The 17,971-nt window shown below is 36.6% G+C and overlaps 1 protein-coding gene across 1 annotated transcript in view; it reads left to right on the forward strand.

The window, feature by feature from the left end:
• CALCR (calcitonin receptor) overlaps window positions 1-17,971 on the forward strand; it is a 71,139-nt gene that overhangs the window by 35,288 nt on the left and 17,880 nt on the right. Inside the window, exons 3-7 of the mRNA XM_024577266.3 lie at window positions 1,814-1,893; window positions 8,525-8,678; window positions 10,863-10,973; window positions 15,073-15,185; window positions 16,738-16,829. Coding sequence (XP_024433034.2) covers window positions 1,814-1,893; window positions 8,525-8,678; window positions 10,863-10,973; window positions 15,073-15,185; window positions 16,738-16,829 — 550 coding nt within the window. The remainder of the gene's footprint in view (window positions 1-1,813; window positions 1,894-8,524; window positions 8,679-10,862; window positions 10,974-15,072; window positions 15,186-16,737; window positions 16,830-17,971) is intronic.

Raw genomic sequence — 17,971 nt, forward strand, 5'->3', positions numbered from 1 at the left:
ACAGAGTCTTCCCTCTGTGCCCTAATCCCATCTTGTACGGAGACTGGTCATGTTAGATTCAGGCCACCCTAATGATCTCATGTAAATGATTTATCTATAGATAAATGAATTTATATAGATATAAATAAATTTATATATAGATAAAATCTATAAAATATAGATTTACATAGATAGGTTGGGTGGCTCAGTGGATTGAGTGCAGGCCTAAGAACCAAAAGGTCACTGGTTCAATTCCCAGTCAGGGCACAGGCTGGGTTTTGGGCCAGGTCCCCAGTTGAGGGCACAAAAGAGGCAGTGACACATTGGTGTTTCTCTCCCTCTCTTTCTTCCTCCTTTCCCCTCTCTCTAAAAATAAATAAATAAAATCTTTTTTAAAAAGTATTAAAAACATTTCTAAAGATACAGAATTAGTACTACCCATGTGTAGTACACCTTATTTTTCCCTCAAAAATTTGGGAAAAAAGTGCACATCATACACAACAAAATACAGTAATACACTGATAGTGCCTGCTGTTTAATAAGAAATCAAACTATTAATTTTATTATTCTATAAACCTTTCATCTGTGCACATATAAAATATGTTTATAAAGTGATAGTTTATTGTGTAATTTTTAGTAATTTTTAAATTAATATAATGTACCATAAAGGATTTATCTAGGTAATTAAATATTCTAACACACATTTTTAATGGTTGCATAGTATTCCATAGCATAGATGTACCAGCGTTTGTTTGACAAATTTATTATTTTGAGCATTTAGATTAGTTCCAATCCCACCCCAGTAAACAATATATCCATAATTAAACCTAGGATAATTTATGATTCTGTCCTTCAGAGGGAGAAAAAAACTGGTCTAAGGGCATGGATGTTTTAAGGATTTTGACACACAATGCCAAATTATTTACAGTCTACAAACTTATATAGTTAATAAAGACAAACTTTGTAAATTAATCCAACTTACTCTGGGGGACAAGTCTGTTAGGCACACTGTGTAGATGCTAATTCACACCAAACAGAATATATAAAATCTGTAAGTGATACAATAAGCATACATTCTAGATGCCATTACAACTACTCACCCCTAGTTGAAATATAGTTTTCACACAAATCCCATTGATGAAAAGAAATATATATATTTTTTAAGTTTTACCCCTTTATTATCTTTTCTTACGTAAAACTACCTGCAGTCATGCAAAACTGTTGATGTCTGTGACAAAGCAGTCTGCTGTGGTCTGAGTAGGAATGGTGACCTGTTCGGTGCCATACTGAGTCCTTGCTGTGGAAGAAATTTGTTCTTAATAGCAACTCGAAGCTTGAAGAAAATGTTGTAGGAAAGAAAAATATTCAAGGCTCCAAGTAAGACTGCTTAAATAAAAACTGGCATTTTAATTACCCAGAAGATGTGACTGAATCCTTTACAGGCCACAGATTTTATTTGTTCAGGCTCCATGAGGTGACTTTTTGGATGTTCCCATTGAAATCTTCAGCAGGTCTGTGGGTGCCACATACTCACTGAAGTCTGTGTTGATTGCTTTTGATGTCTCTGGATTCTTAGTTTTGGTCTTGATATGTCAAGGTGGCTCCAGAATGCCTTCGGGAGGACTTTAGACAGCGACCGGACAAGAGTCTGTTCTGGAGGACAGGAAAGGCAATGGAACAGGAAGTTACAAGCATACTGTCGTTACTTACATGGGTTTTATTCAGGGTGACTTGAGACACTGATTCTCTTCAAGTGAAATAGAAAGACAAGGAAGAGAAACTATAATCAATATTAAAGCTATATCAATTTAAATGTCTTTGTTATTTTTTCTAGGGATTAAAAAATCCAGTTCAAGAGGAAAGATGTCGTTCTCACTTAATCACTGCTGCTTCATAGTATTCATCTTCTTATGTGTAAGTAAAACAAGATTATTCTAAGCTATGTCAGTCAAGAATGCTGAAATATGGAGGACTGTTTTCGGTATGAGTGAGTGGACGTTATAGTAGTGGTAGACATTGTTCTCCAGAAGCCAAAACTAAGTTCCTCAAAACTATCATTATCTCAATATTTTGTTAAGAAACCTCCCCACAGAACTTCTGTTGATGTAATTTAGTGTTAGGTTTACCCAGAAATGTGAGCCTTGTTGGTTTACAAAACTTTAGCATTAATTTGAGACATCTCTTTATTATCTTGTAAATTAATAGTGAAGGTTAATACTGTTCTGGATAAAATGTCTTTCATGTTAGACATGTGAATATGAGTTATAGTTTCTGGGCCACTGTCTTTTTAAAACATCGAAACTCTCAATCTGTTTGTTGATCCTCGAATGCATTTCTTATCCAAAACTGACCAAGAGTTTTAAGTCTTAACATACCACTATCATTCCATGATTCCCCAGCCTTTTAAATCAGGTCCACTTTACGTCATTTTATAGTTTTATTCATAGATGATTTAGCCAGTAGCCAGAACTATAACTGTCTTAGAACACCCTATCGATGCCTATTTCTTGTCAACTTTGCTAGCCCACTATCACAACAGTTTAATAGCACATCAAAGGGAGATAAGTAAATTTTCAATAAACAAATCGGGAGCTGCCTCAGTTGATATCCTCTCTGCCACATCAGAACAACATTGTGCAGCGAACTGTAGCTGCCAGGAAAGGTCACTTAGTTTCTGATACTGCTGTACTTACCCAAACAAAAACTGCACGGGCTTTCATGAGTTTGCATAAACTTCACATTATTCAAGGAAAAATATTATTGTACTAATATTCTAAAAATGTTAAGTTAATTTTGAAGGGAATTTTTATTTTTTAATGCTATACATCAAATAAATAATTTATGGGACTATCTGTTGATGTAGCCTTTTACACCTATAAATGATTTATGGGAATATTTGGGTAATGAGTAGGCTTAATTTCATCATGTAAGACTATCATATTATTTTAATCTTTAGATAAAGTACAATATAATTTGCTAAAAGTAATCCAGTATTTAGAAATGCAGGTACTTTTATGCCATTGGAAATATAATGAAAACATGTAAACAAGAATATTATAGAAACTATTAAAATACTTTATTTTGCCTGTAAATTCCCATATCTTGTGTGCTAGTCTATACATGCAGAAATATTGGTACATCCTATTCATATATTGATATCATTATAGCTCAAATAAAATCCTAGCTGATCAATTATATGTGAATATTTATAAGTCATTTTATTTCATATAATTATATTAGACACTGATAGAATGAAAGGTAAAATAACTACTAGATAATAACAAGATAGTTTGCATTATTATCTCATCACCTTTTTTATTACAAAGGCTGCAGGTAATTTTTGGTGTGTTATAAAACTAAAGTAGATCAGTTCTATTCAAAACTTTTACCTAGTAAATTATAAAATTCAAAGATTGAAAAAATTTCATATATTTGCATAAGCCATGGACAAAAATGATTGATGGTTTGTGGACATCTCTTTACTAGCAAACAACTACACAGGGCAAATCAATGATTTTGTGCTGTTTTCAATACATGAAGTTGCTTTTCTGTCTGAATTTGGATTATATATTTGAGTTGAAGGATTTGTCCATAAGACATTTTTGATCCATCAATTTCCTTTTACAGCACTGATTATGTTTCATATTGATACCCCTCAGAGAAAAGTACATTTTTAAACAAAATGACATTGATTTTAGTTACTCCAAAAATGTCACTTCTTAGATACATTATTGTGAAAAAGCACTACCAGTGTATTCATTGAATTCTACCAACCTGATTTCCAAATGGACTTTAAAGTAGCAGTTTGAGTCATGACATTCCATTAGCCTTATCTACATTAATTAATGCCACCCACTAATTTCCTCTCCCTGATCTTCAATAATGCAATAGGCTTAGAACAGTGCTTAGCACACAGTGAGCATTCAGAAAATGCTAGTGATCATAATATGATGATGACAATGACAAAGACACTGAAGAAGTGGACAAACTAGGTTCTTTTGAGAAGCATTTTGTTGTTGTGTTCCCCTATTTGCTTTGAATGTATCACATATGCAGCAGTTCTGATGTTTATCTCCTGCTTAGGTAGAAAGTACATTAGACATCAACCTGCTATCTGATCCCACCTGGAAGAACCAGGACCGATGTAAGCAGGTTCGAACCTCTGCAGAGACAGACCATTTCTCCAAATTCTACACAGAACAGCTCTGTACTTGTCCTGTCTCTGTACTTCTAGAAACCACAAATAACACAAAAGTAGGCTGATTGTCTTACATCAAAGTAAGAATTGCCTGAGCACATGACCATTCAAATCAGATGGCTTCCCCCCTGGACTCCACGATCAGCCTGGGTGACACCTACTAGACTGTATGCTCCACGAGAGCAGGGGCCCTGACAGTTTTGTTCGCTGCCGAATCTCCACAACCTAGACCGGTGCCCAGCGTGTGAGAGGCACTCAAAGTATTTATTAGCGCAAAGAACCCGCGATGTGTCAGCTGCGGACTCCGGCTGTCAGTGGCAGCTTGGTGGTCATATGGGTGTTGCCATTTACTGGAACCTTTAGGAGTCACATCATGTATATGGCCACTAAACGGCTGCATAGGACAACAGTTGAGAGGTTGGTTTTTTCTTTTGGAAGATTCACGTGAGATAGCTTGTATGCAAAACACTGAACGCCAACCTTCACTCAAAAAAACGGTATGTCTTTAGTGTCTCATTTCGACCTTCACGTGATCACAAAATCATATATTTATATACATCTCCCAAATATATAGCATGAATATCACACATGAGAAGTAGAATATTTTGAAGGCTTTTACATTGCTTGTCAGTTTTATCTATCACTACTGACATTCTTTGTTGCTGAAAATGATAACACCTCACTGGCAATTTTTATTTGTATGGAATCATCAGCAAAAAGTTTAATATGTTTAATGAGTTTTATGAAATTTACATACGTGTTCTTTTGAGGCAGTAATAATTCTGTGATTGGAATTATATATATAATATTTTATATATAAATAGTTGTAAATATAAGTATATATTTTATGCATATTTATATATAATTGTATATTTGTAAAAATACTTATATATTTATATATAAATGAGTTAATTTATATTTATATATTTTTTTGCCTTACAGACAAGTATATATATATATATATATATATGTCTGTATCAACGTATCTGTTACATATACATATATAACAGAACGCCTGGATGTGTGTTATTTTCAGAAGACAGTCACTGAAATATTCATCTACCACCTGAAAATTTCATCGTCAAAAATTCCATGCTCAAACATAAGCCAGTCCAGGAGCGGACTCAGAATATTATGGCTCACCTAACAACAAGGTTCTAATTCTTCATTCCTTCAGTGTCGAAACGATCTCCACTGAACCGGCTCCAAACCAAGTTCACTGGCGATTGTTTCAACGCTGCAAGAATGATAGGATTGACTCTGCTGTCATCTGCATGAAATTCACCTGCCCTTTCAGATGCTCCTATAGCCACTACTACTGATGTTAAAACGCATTAAATCAAATAACACTGTCATTGAAAATACCAGTACGGTGTTTTCTCCTTGATACCTGCGCACACTGCCTCCCCATGGCTTCCACTAGAATTTCCAACTAGTGCAGGGACATGTTTGAATTGGTTGCCCAGTACATTTAAAGATAGAATTCAGAATTCTACTTCTGGAAAGAACGCCAAGCTTAAGCAAAATAGTCCCTAGTGTCTAAAATATCTAATAGAAGGGACAGAAAAGATTTATAGATGACACAGTCCATCATCTAATTTGATTTGAAGATAGTGAGAAATAAGTAATAGGTCAAGGGATAATTCTCATATTAACTAAAGATTCTAATAACAGAGGCACAAAGAATCTAAAATAGATGCATAGGCCGCACCAGTCATTAATATCTTGTACTGTGAGGACACCGTGATTGATTGAAGATCACAGTTACATGATCCTCAGTCAAATTATTAACACACACATCATTATTAACACACACTTTACAATGTTAGGCTAATAAAATCCAAAAAAAAAAAGCATTACATTAAATCTCTTTAAAATACTTGTTTTTACTCCCAAACCATGTTCCACTTGTTGATGGAATATTTGAACATTCAATGACTGACAGTTCTTTGCCTTTCCTATTTCCTGGCACTGGGAAATACAGAGTTGATCTTTCTTGCTAAACTGTAAGCTCTGTGAGGGTAGGGTCCATGCTTGTTTTATCCAGCACTGGGTCCTCAGCCTCTAGGACAGTGCATTCAATGACTGTTTGCTGATGGATTGATCTTAAAACCAGTGGGGAAAGCGCCATATGACAATAGAAAGGCGTTCCTCTACACCAGTAAAGGATTTGTACATTTTAAATCATTTTTGTTGGTTAATTAATTTCTCTTTCCTCTGTCATAAATTCAAGAGGCCTTAAAATTAGAAATGACCCTAACATTTAAAGAATAGTGTCAACTATATTCACAAGTGCCCACCTACAGTTATAACACTAATGTAATAACAGTAATAATCATTCCCCTCTTCTGTTTGCAAGCAACTTCCACTCAAAAGCTTGCTGGCGTCTCCAAAACAAGTCTATGAGGGAACTTACCTTCTTACCCACAGGAAGCTTTTCCTTTCCAAACTTCTCCCCTTTCTCAGTACTTCAAACTTCATATTTCTCCAGTAATGTAGACTAAAATATCTGGGCTACTTGACTAATACTATTCTCCATTCCTTATATTCAAATATGCCTTCATGTCTTTATTATTTGAGAAAGAACCGAGAGGGGCTCTTTTTTGTTCCATCATGAGATGATCTTTGTAGTCCATACTGTCAGCTTCCCAGCTGGTCTCTCCCACTTGTCACTGGCCATCTGATGCCTACCACAGGAATTTTACTAACACTCTCCACTCACAGCCTTCAAGGATCAAAAGCTACAAAATATCATTTAATTACCATAATGTTTCATAATATCAGCTAAAATGCATTGAGCCTTTCAGGCCCCAGCACTTTGTATTTCTGTTTGGTTTTGCCAGGTTCTGTATTATCTGATTTCCCTTGACTCCATACCTTACTAACCCTCAAGTAGACCTCCCTCCAGTCAGATGGCTTCCTTATAGTGTCTCATCCATGCCATTTCCTATCTGGAGACTTAGAAGCATTTCAGAAAGCCTTCCCTCTCCTCTTTGCCTGTGCACACACTGCCTATACTCAAGGTCCAGTTCAAATCCTACCTTGCTTCTGTAGCAGTCCCTGACTATTCTCACTCCATGCCCTCTCACCACTCTGAATTTTCATTGTAGTATTATGCACTGTACAATTTAGCATTTAGTGACGTGTTGTCTCAGAGGGCAGGGTGCCCTGTCTACACAATGACATACACTGGAAAAAAGTGAGGCTGTGTCATGAATGGCCTGGGGCATACGGGCTAACTTAACGAGAGGATGGAGACTGTGGGGAATAGAGAAAAGCATGTAACACTACTTCTGCCCTCAATACATTTGGGAAGACCTCAGTGTTAGAATAATTTAGACAGAGCAAAGTTAAATAACAGTGCGCTTCAACAGATATGATAGAGAGAGAGCAAGGAGTATTCCTAACTTCCAGAGAAGAAAAGTCAGGGTGGGCTGAAGCTTACAAGTCTTCTCCAAAAAAGCCCATGAAGAACCTTTTAAAACATCACAGGTTCAAATACCACTGAAACATCACAGCCACAAAAGAAAATGACATCTCTATGAACACAAATTAGGATAATGTATTAGACCGTGACCTTTGTAGACACACACACAGCAACAGCGATAAACAGGACCTACAATGGTGATGAGGATGAACTGAGATGGACAAAACTAATGTCAATCAGCCTGGACCAAAAGTGCAAAAGAGCTGAAAGAAATATTCAAGATTTACATTGATTTTCACCAATGAAAATGAATAACCCTGTGTAGGTCAAATGCTGATTAAACAGATTAAAGAGCTTCAGGCCAATTATTCAAGGCAGAATATCTCAGAATAGAGGTGTTTGTTCTATGGAATGAATGGGGTGAATTTTTGGCAGGGTGCACAATTTACACACAAATAAAAATCAGCTGAAGAAATCCAATTTAAAAAAGCTTATTTAGTGCACTAATATATCTATTTTTAATAACCTGATTAATGATTCTTAGGAGTTCCAAAAAACAAAGTTGATTTAACATTAGTATTGTTTGGAAATCAGGTTATTTTCTTTGTTGGCATCTAAACTTTACGGCAATAATAAAATCAAAACAATCTTATATGATGAAGAGGGGCATGAGTTTGTATGGCTGCTGTACACTACCAATACTGAATGGAATGAATGCAAATATGGAATCTGTAGGTAGAATTTGTAGATGCAACATAAACACTTATGGTTGTAAAGCAAAACTATCTACATGGAGACTATGCACAATTGTTGCTTATAGGAGGAAAAATATATGTTTTCAAGTTTTTTATTATTTCATTTATTTATGTGCACACCCATCCGTACTCTCTGTAAGTAACTGATTTTTGTTTTTAATACAGCAGCCAACCCTGGTCCTCCCCAACACTTCAAATGACACCAGTCCAACCGGGGAGCCTGAGCCATTTCTGTACGTTTTAGGACGAAGGAAAATGCAGGAAGCCGAGTCCAAGTGCTACAAGCGCATGCAACTGCTGCCCCCATACCAAGGAGAAGGTAAAAAGAAGGATTACCTTAGCACGTGTTTCAAATACCATTGAAGGTTTATCTTCTTCCATGGGTAAATGTGTACGAACTAATTTTAACTTCATATGCCAGTAGTTTTACCAATGATTTTCATACCATGAAATGTTTGTGTATTTCATGCAGCAGACATGTCTAATTTCTTTATTCAAGTTCATCCAAAGACTTTCTGGCCAACATCTGCTCTTAGGACAAAATTACTACAGTAACTCGGTATTCACATCTGGCATGCAGGAACAACACAGGACTAAGGGAGAGAAAGGAATTGGAACACGACAGGAAGGGAATTGGAAAATTGTGGGCAGAGAATTTGCCAGAGTGTGGAACCTGTCAAAACCCGGTCTTATTTGGGTTATTAGGCAGTACCTTCCCCTACCTGTCAGTTGGTAACTCCTGCTTTTTCTTCTCTTTTTCTACCTCCAGTTCCCAGATGAATTTTAAAAAGTTATCTCTTAGGCAGAATTGTTTATTTCTCACTTCTCTAGAATGGTCTACATGATTGCCCAAATATTCTCAAGGCCAAGCATATTTGATTAGCTGTAGAGGGCCATGGGAAGCGAGAGGGAGGATGTGAGTGACCCAGCATTGCTATGTCCCTTTAAATTCTTTCCTCTGTCCCCTAAATCATTTGAAAAGACTGAACAAGATCTTCTTTGGGGGGGGGGGTAAATATAGTCTATTACTACATTGTTTGCCTTCAAATAGTTAAAAATTTAATTTGTAGCTCCCACTTTTGTTTAAACAAAAAAGCAAGTCAATTAAAAATAGATACATGATATTTTTCTGTCTGCAATAGTTTCCATGTTTTTTTAAAAACCTGAAAAGGCATTAGATGCAACTTGCCACCAAAAAGAAACCATTTCTCTGAAGTAAATGAAACCATAGGAACACAAAACTGGTGTTTTCAGAGGCCAAGTGAGTGCAGCCACCCTCACTTTGGTCTTAGTTGCCTTGGGAGGTTGAACTTTTGCGCTATTGATCAGTATTTAAAACTTTTTCTTTCTTCCTTTTTTTTTTCTTTTGAGAACTGCCTTCAAAGCCTAAGGTTCATTCTTTTATGAAGATAAATATTTATATTCTGGTGTAGATTTAATTTTTGAAGATAGTGAGAAACCACTTGGAGCCAATGTTGATGAATACATAATCAAACTGAACATTATTTTAGCCAGTAATAAAGTGTGATTCTAAAGTAATAGACTGCTGATATTGTAATTCAACTGGCTGCAAATGCATCTTCACTAGGAATTTTGAACAACTGCATCATCTTTGAATTAAGAATAGAACCACCCAAGGCAACCCCTTTGAAGGCTAGTGGTTAGTAGGATACTTATGTTCCAAAGCCATATAGTTTTTGTAAAGGTAGGCTTACGCAAGGGTGATTTTGCATATTCTGTCCCAAGAATTTCTTACAGCATTTCCAGAGATATTTTAAAGGAAAGACTTGGGAACAGCCCCAGTGCTCATCAGTAGCTAGGGAATACTCCACGGCCATAAAAAAGAAGGAGCTCTGGAAATGCTATCAGCATGGGTGGATCTGGGAATTATTATGCTAAGGGAAGTAAGCCAGTCAGTGAGACAACTATCATATGATTTCCCTTACAGGTGGAATCTAATGAACTGGTGAACAAAATAGAAACAGAGTCATGGATACATAGAGCAGATTGACAGCTGGTGGGGGGGGTAGGGGGGGCTGGATGAAACAAAGTGAAGGGATTAGCCCAAGAGCATATATGCATAACCCATGGACACAGACAACAGTGTGCTGACTGCCTGAGGGAAGGGGGGCCAACATCTGGGTAGAGGTGGGCAAGGAGGGTGGGGAAATGGGGACATCTGAAATAGTGTCAACAATAAAAATAAAGTTAAAAATTAATTCATTAACTAATTAATTAAAGAAAAGATTTGGGGGTGAAAGATTCCATACAGAAGACATGTATGTCTTTTGAGGAGCAAATGAAGAAAATGCTAGAAAAAATGATAATTCCATTAGTAGTTGGTAAAGTTAATGCCACTATTCTGTTGTTGCTGCTGCTACAATTGTTTCTAAATGTATTTCTAAGGGAAGAGCCCCAGAATAACCGTCTGTGCACTATTAAACCCTGCGGAGGGTTCCGCAGTTTCTGACAATGGCTTGTTCATTTCTTTCTGAACGGCCAGGTCTCTTTTGCAACCGCACCTGGGATGGCTGGCTGTGCTGGGACGACACACCGGCTGGGGTGACATCCCACCAACACTGCCCTGACTACTTTCCAGACTTTGATCCCACAGGTAGGATGCTCATTTTTATTTGCTGTTTTGCTAGGAAGCTTTTAGAGTTTGCATCAGATATAAAATACACCTACCTAGTCATACTCTACACATTGCAACGTGTTCTGAGGCATTTCCATGAGTGAAATTACATGATTTCACAAATATTACAGGCTGTCCTTATTTTTTAAGTCACATTACTTGTCAGTTGTGCACACTGATCATAAATTTGATTACATTTTGAGTTAAAATTAATTATTTATATATTTTAAATATTAAATTTTAATTAAAATGTCCATTAATTTTTCTGAAACAGAACAGTTTTTTTAAATGGGTGGCTCTTTTACATTTTTAATTGTCTCACATTTTGGTGACTTATGCGAATGCCTGATCTAGACTCTGTAAACCCCAGGCTGGTATAACATGTACAATATAAATTTTATACAATGTTGAAAATCCTATAAAACCATGCTGTGTAAGGGAACGTAAATCAGAAGGTATTAACTGTAGATACCAGATTTCTGTTCCAGCAGATTATTAAAATATGCTCAGAAAATAAAAAGAATGCTGTGAAAATGCATTATACTAACACCTGGCTCTGGGTCCCGCCTATAAGCAGTCAACGTGTGTGTTAAGTAAAATAGCAATACCAAATTCATTTTCATTATGAAAGTAACCTAGGAATACTTTTCATTGAATATTATTTTTTTTTTACTTTTCAAAACACTTTTATATATATTACATAAAGTGGCCATAATTATTAACTAAAAGGCAAGTTTTAGGTCAGCTAAACAGGGATTTCCAGGCATCGATCCATCTTTTCAGCCTGGTTTTTAGGTAGAACTTCCTCGTCTGGTGGACAAATCCACTTCACAAGAAAGCACTTCTTAAAAATCCCCATAGTCAACAAAGTCCTTAGGATGTTACCATTAACCTAAAACTATGTATCTGCATGATACACAAAACAGTTCAATGAAACGGCAGAGATGTCATTTTAGACAACCTGCTTGGTACAAAGACAGGCAGGTCATGGAAGAGTGAATAACAGTGCTGAGATTCAAAAGAGGCTAATAGCCTGAAGGAATATGCTAGAGTGTAAGAAGCAAATTTAGCAAGGAGGTATTCAAGGCCACTCACTCCTGGAGTCAAACACTGCATCCGCATGGATGGCATGGCGCTGAGATGGGTTAAGACAGTGAGTGACTCCCAACCCTGACACCCTTTGGAGTTAATGAGCTATGTAAAACCACCGATGCCTGCTGCCTCTCCAGACCGGTCAAATTTGAATCCCTGAGGTTGGGCCTGAATACCTGTGAAAAGCTCCTCCCTGTGAATCTAGAGTGAGGGAAGCATGCTGTCCTCTCCACTGGCCAGTCCAAACTTAGGATACTTTAGAGGGAAGTACCGCCGCTACCTGAGCACACCCAGGGAGGCTCCAGGCTGTGGAAGGACCACGAGCTGTGGGTGGGAGCAAAAGGGTTTGGTGTGGAAAGGGAAATCAGAATACACATATTCTCTCTTCAAACACTGAAAGACTTGCCAGGTGGAAAAAGGCAAATTCTTAATGGTTGCGACAATCGGAGCAGGAGATGCCTATGTCCGCACTTCAGTTAAACCAAAACAAAGCAGTGATGTGTCCTGCCAACCTGCCCCGGACGGGAATGGCTCCAGGACGAACACATCTCTTCTGTGTGATACATTTTGCCATTCATAGTTACACAACGTTGTTAAAACCAAAATGTGTTTATTTTAGTAAAACTAAAACCTACTTCTGACAATAAAATGCTGCATTACAAGCCACTTTTTAAAATTGCGAGTAAACTTGGAATGGTCATCATTGACAAATAAGATGAACAGAACCATTCATTGACCAGTTTCTAATGCCAAATTTTCTGTGCTGGTTAGTGCTAGCTGTCTTTGAAACGTTGTTGATATCCACTTATTTACATAGTTTCTGTCAAATGGTTGTCTCAGTACATTCATAATTCAAAAATTTTCTATTTAACTTTGTAACAGATTTACATTAAGCAATGATGATTCTAATGGGTTGTTTGAAAACCTTGTTTGTTTGAAAATGTGTTTTTGCATCTATTTTAAATCATTGTTAGAGTAAACATAGAAACAAATATCCAATTTGCAGATTAAATCTTGTGTTTAGTCTGGTAGTATCTGTTTCAGTAATACAAAGAAAAATTATAAATTCCATCTAAAAACTGCCAAAGATAAAAAGATTTCCATACTGTCCCCTAGCATATTGATTGACTTGCCAAAACTACTGATAGAAAACTATCTTTAAATATTATCAGATCTTAATGATATTTCAGCCGAATAATTTTTTAACATGAGTTTTCTCCTTAGCCTTTAAAACGATGCCTGTGTCCTCCAAATATTAGTATGTGATTCTGATTTCCACATCCCTCTGCTAAAAAAAAATGCCGAAGCCATTTATATAACTCTATATAAAATAGAGTTATCTGTAGATGCTTTTATCTATAGGTCTTTGCTTTTGTCAACGAAGAAAAATGCTTCAAAAATATTTTCCCTAAGAAATTATCAAAAATCAAAACTTGTCGAGTATTCCAAATACATTGGTAAAATCCCTTTGCATGTTATACCTATTCATGTTATATAATCTCTCAAGCAATATATACATTGCAGAGGTACTTTGGAGAGATAAATTAAATGTGGCAAGTGACAAATTTAAACACTTTAATGTTTACTTTTTAATTATTTTGATTTTATTTAATTCAAAAGAATTTTTCTTCCAATTGTATAGCAAATTTGATTGGAATTTAAATATTATTTTGTAGTCAGCAAAATTATTTATGAGTCTTTGGGTCACTGGGATGAAGTGTAAATAACCTTGCCACAGGACTACATGGTTAAATGCAGAGCTTAATAGCCCTGCCACGGCCTTGGAATCAAGTGGACCTCAGATTGATCCTGGCCATACTACTCGGTAGAGAAGGGGAACTGACTTAACTTCTCTGAGCCTCAGTTTCCTCCTGCGTACAATGGGAAGAGCAATACCCACTTTAAACGATCATTAGTACCAACATTTAGAAGATAATTCTGCAAAGAATCAACCAATGAATGCATAAGTAAATGGAGCAACAAATCAATGTCTCTCTCTCCCCTTTTCCTCTCACTAAAAAAAATCCCGATAAGTTAAAATAAAAAATAATTATTTTAATTAATTAATTAACAACAATTAATTAATTAACAAAAGCTAAATCTGATATATTCTATGTGGAATGAAGAGAGATGATTCAGATGATATCTTTTTGCCCTGGCTGTTGTGGCTCAGTTGGTTGGAGCATCATCTCATGACTAAAGGGTTGTGGGTTCAATCCCCAATCTGGGCACGTGCGGGAAGCAATTGATCCAGGTGTTCACAGGAGCCGACCAACCGATGCTGCTCTCTCACATCGATGTTTCCCTCTCTCCCTTCCTCTCTCTCTTCCTCTCCCTCTAAAAGCAATAACAAAAATGTCCTCCAGTGAGGATTAGATGGATAAATAAATAAATAATGAAATCTTTCTGAGAGGCACAAAATTGACTTCTTTATACATCCCTTAGTGGTGGACTTCTTTGCTCCATTGAATTTAACCATGTGAAATTGCCCATGTTTGACCATTTAACCCACAAAAACTGCAGTCTCATAAGTCAATCTAGTAAATAAATATTACATATAAATGAAGAAAATATGTCTTGCTCTTCTCACATACTTCTATCTAAAATCATAAGTTTAATGTCTGTTAAAAAACAGGAGGTACGGTGTAGTTAGCACTTTAGCGTCTGACAGACCACCGCACTGACCTTTCAAATTCCATAACCCTCCTCACTGTCTTCATGCTGTTTGGAAAATGGAGGTAGCAATGTCTTCTTTGCAGGGCTCTGCTGAAGATAAAATGGGACAGCACATATTGAAACTTTTTGTGTAGTTACAACATCTCGATAATCTAGTAGATTCACAGTAGTCTCTATTTACTGATATTCATATTCAAGTTCTCTAAAGGGAATAACATTTTGGAATGATTTTTAAGCCTTAATTTATTATTTTTCCTTCATGCAATTTTGAAATGGTAATGTAATAACAACTGTTATATTTCATTAACAGAAAAGGCTTCAAGAATCTGTGATGAAAACGGAACTTGGTTTGAAGATCCTGAGAGGAATAAAACCTCGACTAACTACAGTATGTGTAATGCTTTCAGTGCCGAGAAGCTGAAGGTAGGCTTTATTTCAAATTGCAGTATTTGCTGAGAATGCCAGTACTGAAACGTAGAAATGGGTGATAACTGCAAAGTACCTGCTGCCGGAAAGCTAAACTGTATATACTATAGAAGGAAACGGATAATGACCTGTATACTTAATTCTTTTCCATTTAGATCATGCCCTTCAGTTTGCTGAAAACTGGACACTTAAGTATCAGTTGTCTTTTTTCCATATTGGTGCTCAGCATGTATCTCTATTCCACTCTGTGGATGCCCCACGTGCTCCAGTGGATGGACACTGGAGTGACTTCCACTGTTTGGCTATAATAAATAAGGCTGCTCTAAACCTCTGTGCTGATGTACATTTTCATTTTTCTTGGGTTTTTTTTTTCTTTGGTCAGACTTTCCAGAGAGAATTGAAATTATTTTGTTTAAGAACTAAGTTTTATCTTTGTTGTTTCATTCCATTGTTCCAATTCTCTTTAGCATTACAATTTCCTTTCTTTTACATTCTTGGAGTTTAATTTAATTCTTGTATAACTGGAAATTTAGATCATTGATTTTCAATCTTCTTCATTTTTTACACATGCCTTTTAGTCCTTAAACTTCCCTCTATGTACAGCTTCACCTGTATCTAAAAAGTTTTGGCCTTTGTGAGTTCTTCTTTGACCCAACAGTCATTTAGAACGGTATTGCCTAGTTCTCGGCAGTATGAGTGTTTTTCAAGTTATTTTTTCATTAACGATTTCTAAACTATTGTGGTCAGGGAATGTGGTCTTTAAGATTTCAGTTATTTGAATTATGTGGAGATTTGCTGGACTGACTGATATATATCATCTCGGATAAATATTCTTTGAATATTGAGTCAGCACTTGAAAAGAAGGCGTATTCAACAGATGTCGGGTATAGTGTTTATTATATGTGAATTAGTAAAATTTGTTAATCATTTGTTCAAATCTTCTATAGCTTGATTTTTGTCTGTGTGTGCTATCAGTTACTAGGAGGTGTTAATTTTTCCTCTATGCTTCATATGGTTTGAGTGTATATTATTAGATGCATAGAAATGTAAAATTGTGGCATCTTCCTGACTTAACACCTGCACCGATGTGGTCTCACACCAGTTGTCTTATGGTTGGGGTTAACCTGGGTCATCGTTCCCATCCTTTTACATTCAACATCTCTGTGTCCCAGTGTTCAGTGCCATTGCTTAGTGGTAGCACATACTGCTTTAAAACTCATCTGGTCCAACCAAACTACTTCACAGGTGAGGACTACAGACGGCTGGGAGGTGGAGTGAAAGCCACACAAAGACTTAATAATAATACTCTGAGTAAGGAACAGTTCTGATAAAGCCAGTCTTGTGTTTTTCCCACAGTGTCATGCACATTCTTAATCTTATACTATTCATTCTGTTCATCCGTTTATTATAATTTAATATACAGTAATTCTCTGAAATACTTGTTATAATTTTAGTAGGCCTTTTAAAAGAGGAAAACTATTTCCCTATCTAGAATCACTTATTCACCTGTTTGTTTTTGTGACTGTGTTTGTTGCTGCTGTTGTTCCAGAATGCTTACATTCTGTACTACCTGGCTATCGTGGGCCACTCTGCTTCTCTTTCCACCTTGTCGGTTTCGCTGGGAATTTTCACGTGCTTCAAGTAAGTACCCTCATAGCCTCTGCTTTTCAACTTCTTTATGTTACCGAAGTAAATGCAAAACTCTGTAAAAGTTAGGCGGGGCAGGGGAGGATCTTCTGCAAATCATAAGAGAGATATAGGAGTCATGAAGTAGCAAACAAAATAACATTAGTTAAAATACACTGTTAACTCTACCTTCAAGGCCAATAAGATAGATTCATATCATCTTTCGGGGTAACATTCCTCCTTCACAAAACCAAGCAGTCCCAAGCCCCTAAGTACACTTTGTGAGCAAGGTAAAGGCTCCATTACCATGGCTAAGGTTCCCCAAAGTACTGAGGAGAGGGTCCTCCTCCTTCTTTTACTCCCACTCAAAAATATGGAGGCCATAGCCACAATAGTTCAATTGCACCCTGCCTGATTTTCAGCCATGTCACAAGCAGATTTAGCCAAAAGAGAAGTGGGCCTGATGAGGCCAGGATGGTACTTTTCCAGAGAAGGAAGGTGAGTCTCCTCCCTTCTGGCCTTGACTCACCCAGCCAGGGTCCAGGAGAATCTCTGCAAGAAGATGGCTGGTGTCAAGTGTCAATTTTTTGCCCTTACAAACCTAGCATTGTTAACTACAAATATCTTTTAAGACAGTGTGAGGAATAAAATTTGTGGGGTTTCTATTCCGACTCTGTGTCTGTACACTTGATTGTGTTAACCGTGGTGAAATGATGGGATCAATATAGATACCGATTTCACAGTAATGGAGAATTTAAAACGTTGATTCTGTATTTTCAGGAATGACTTTATAGTGTATGTGAGAGATAGTAATATACATTAAATTTGGTCCTAAAAATGTCCTAAATTTTGTATATTTTCTTTAAATCAAAGGCAGGAGGTACTACATTACCCTTTCATGAGATTTCCGGCTTCTACATTACCATGGGGTCTCCTGTCACTAATTTAGTTGTGGTGGAATTACAAGGGGGAGACCCGAAAAGGCCAGAATTTATTTATAAAAAATTGTGTGTTTATTCTCACGTTTAAACTTCAGTCACCTTCAAAGTGCTCTCCATTTGATGCAATACACCTATCGAGACTTTTTTCCACTGCTCAGAAGAGTGTTTGAACTCATCGATTTTGATGCCTTTTAGTGCTTCGGCCATTTTTTGTTT

The sequence above is a fragment of the Desmodus rotundus genome, chromosome 6, assembly GCF_022682495.2.
Source record: "Desmodus rotundus isolate HL8 chromosome 6, HLdesRot8A.1, whole genome shotgun sequence".
Lineage (NCBI taxonomy): Eukaryota > Metazoa > Chordata > Mammalia > Chiroptera > Phyllostomidae > Desmodus > Desmodus rotundus.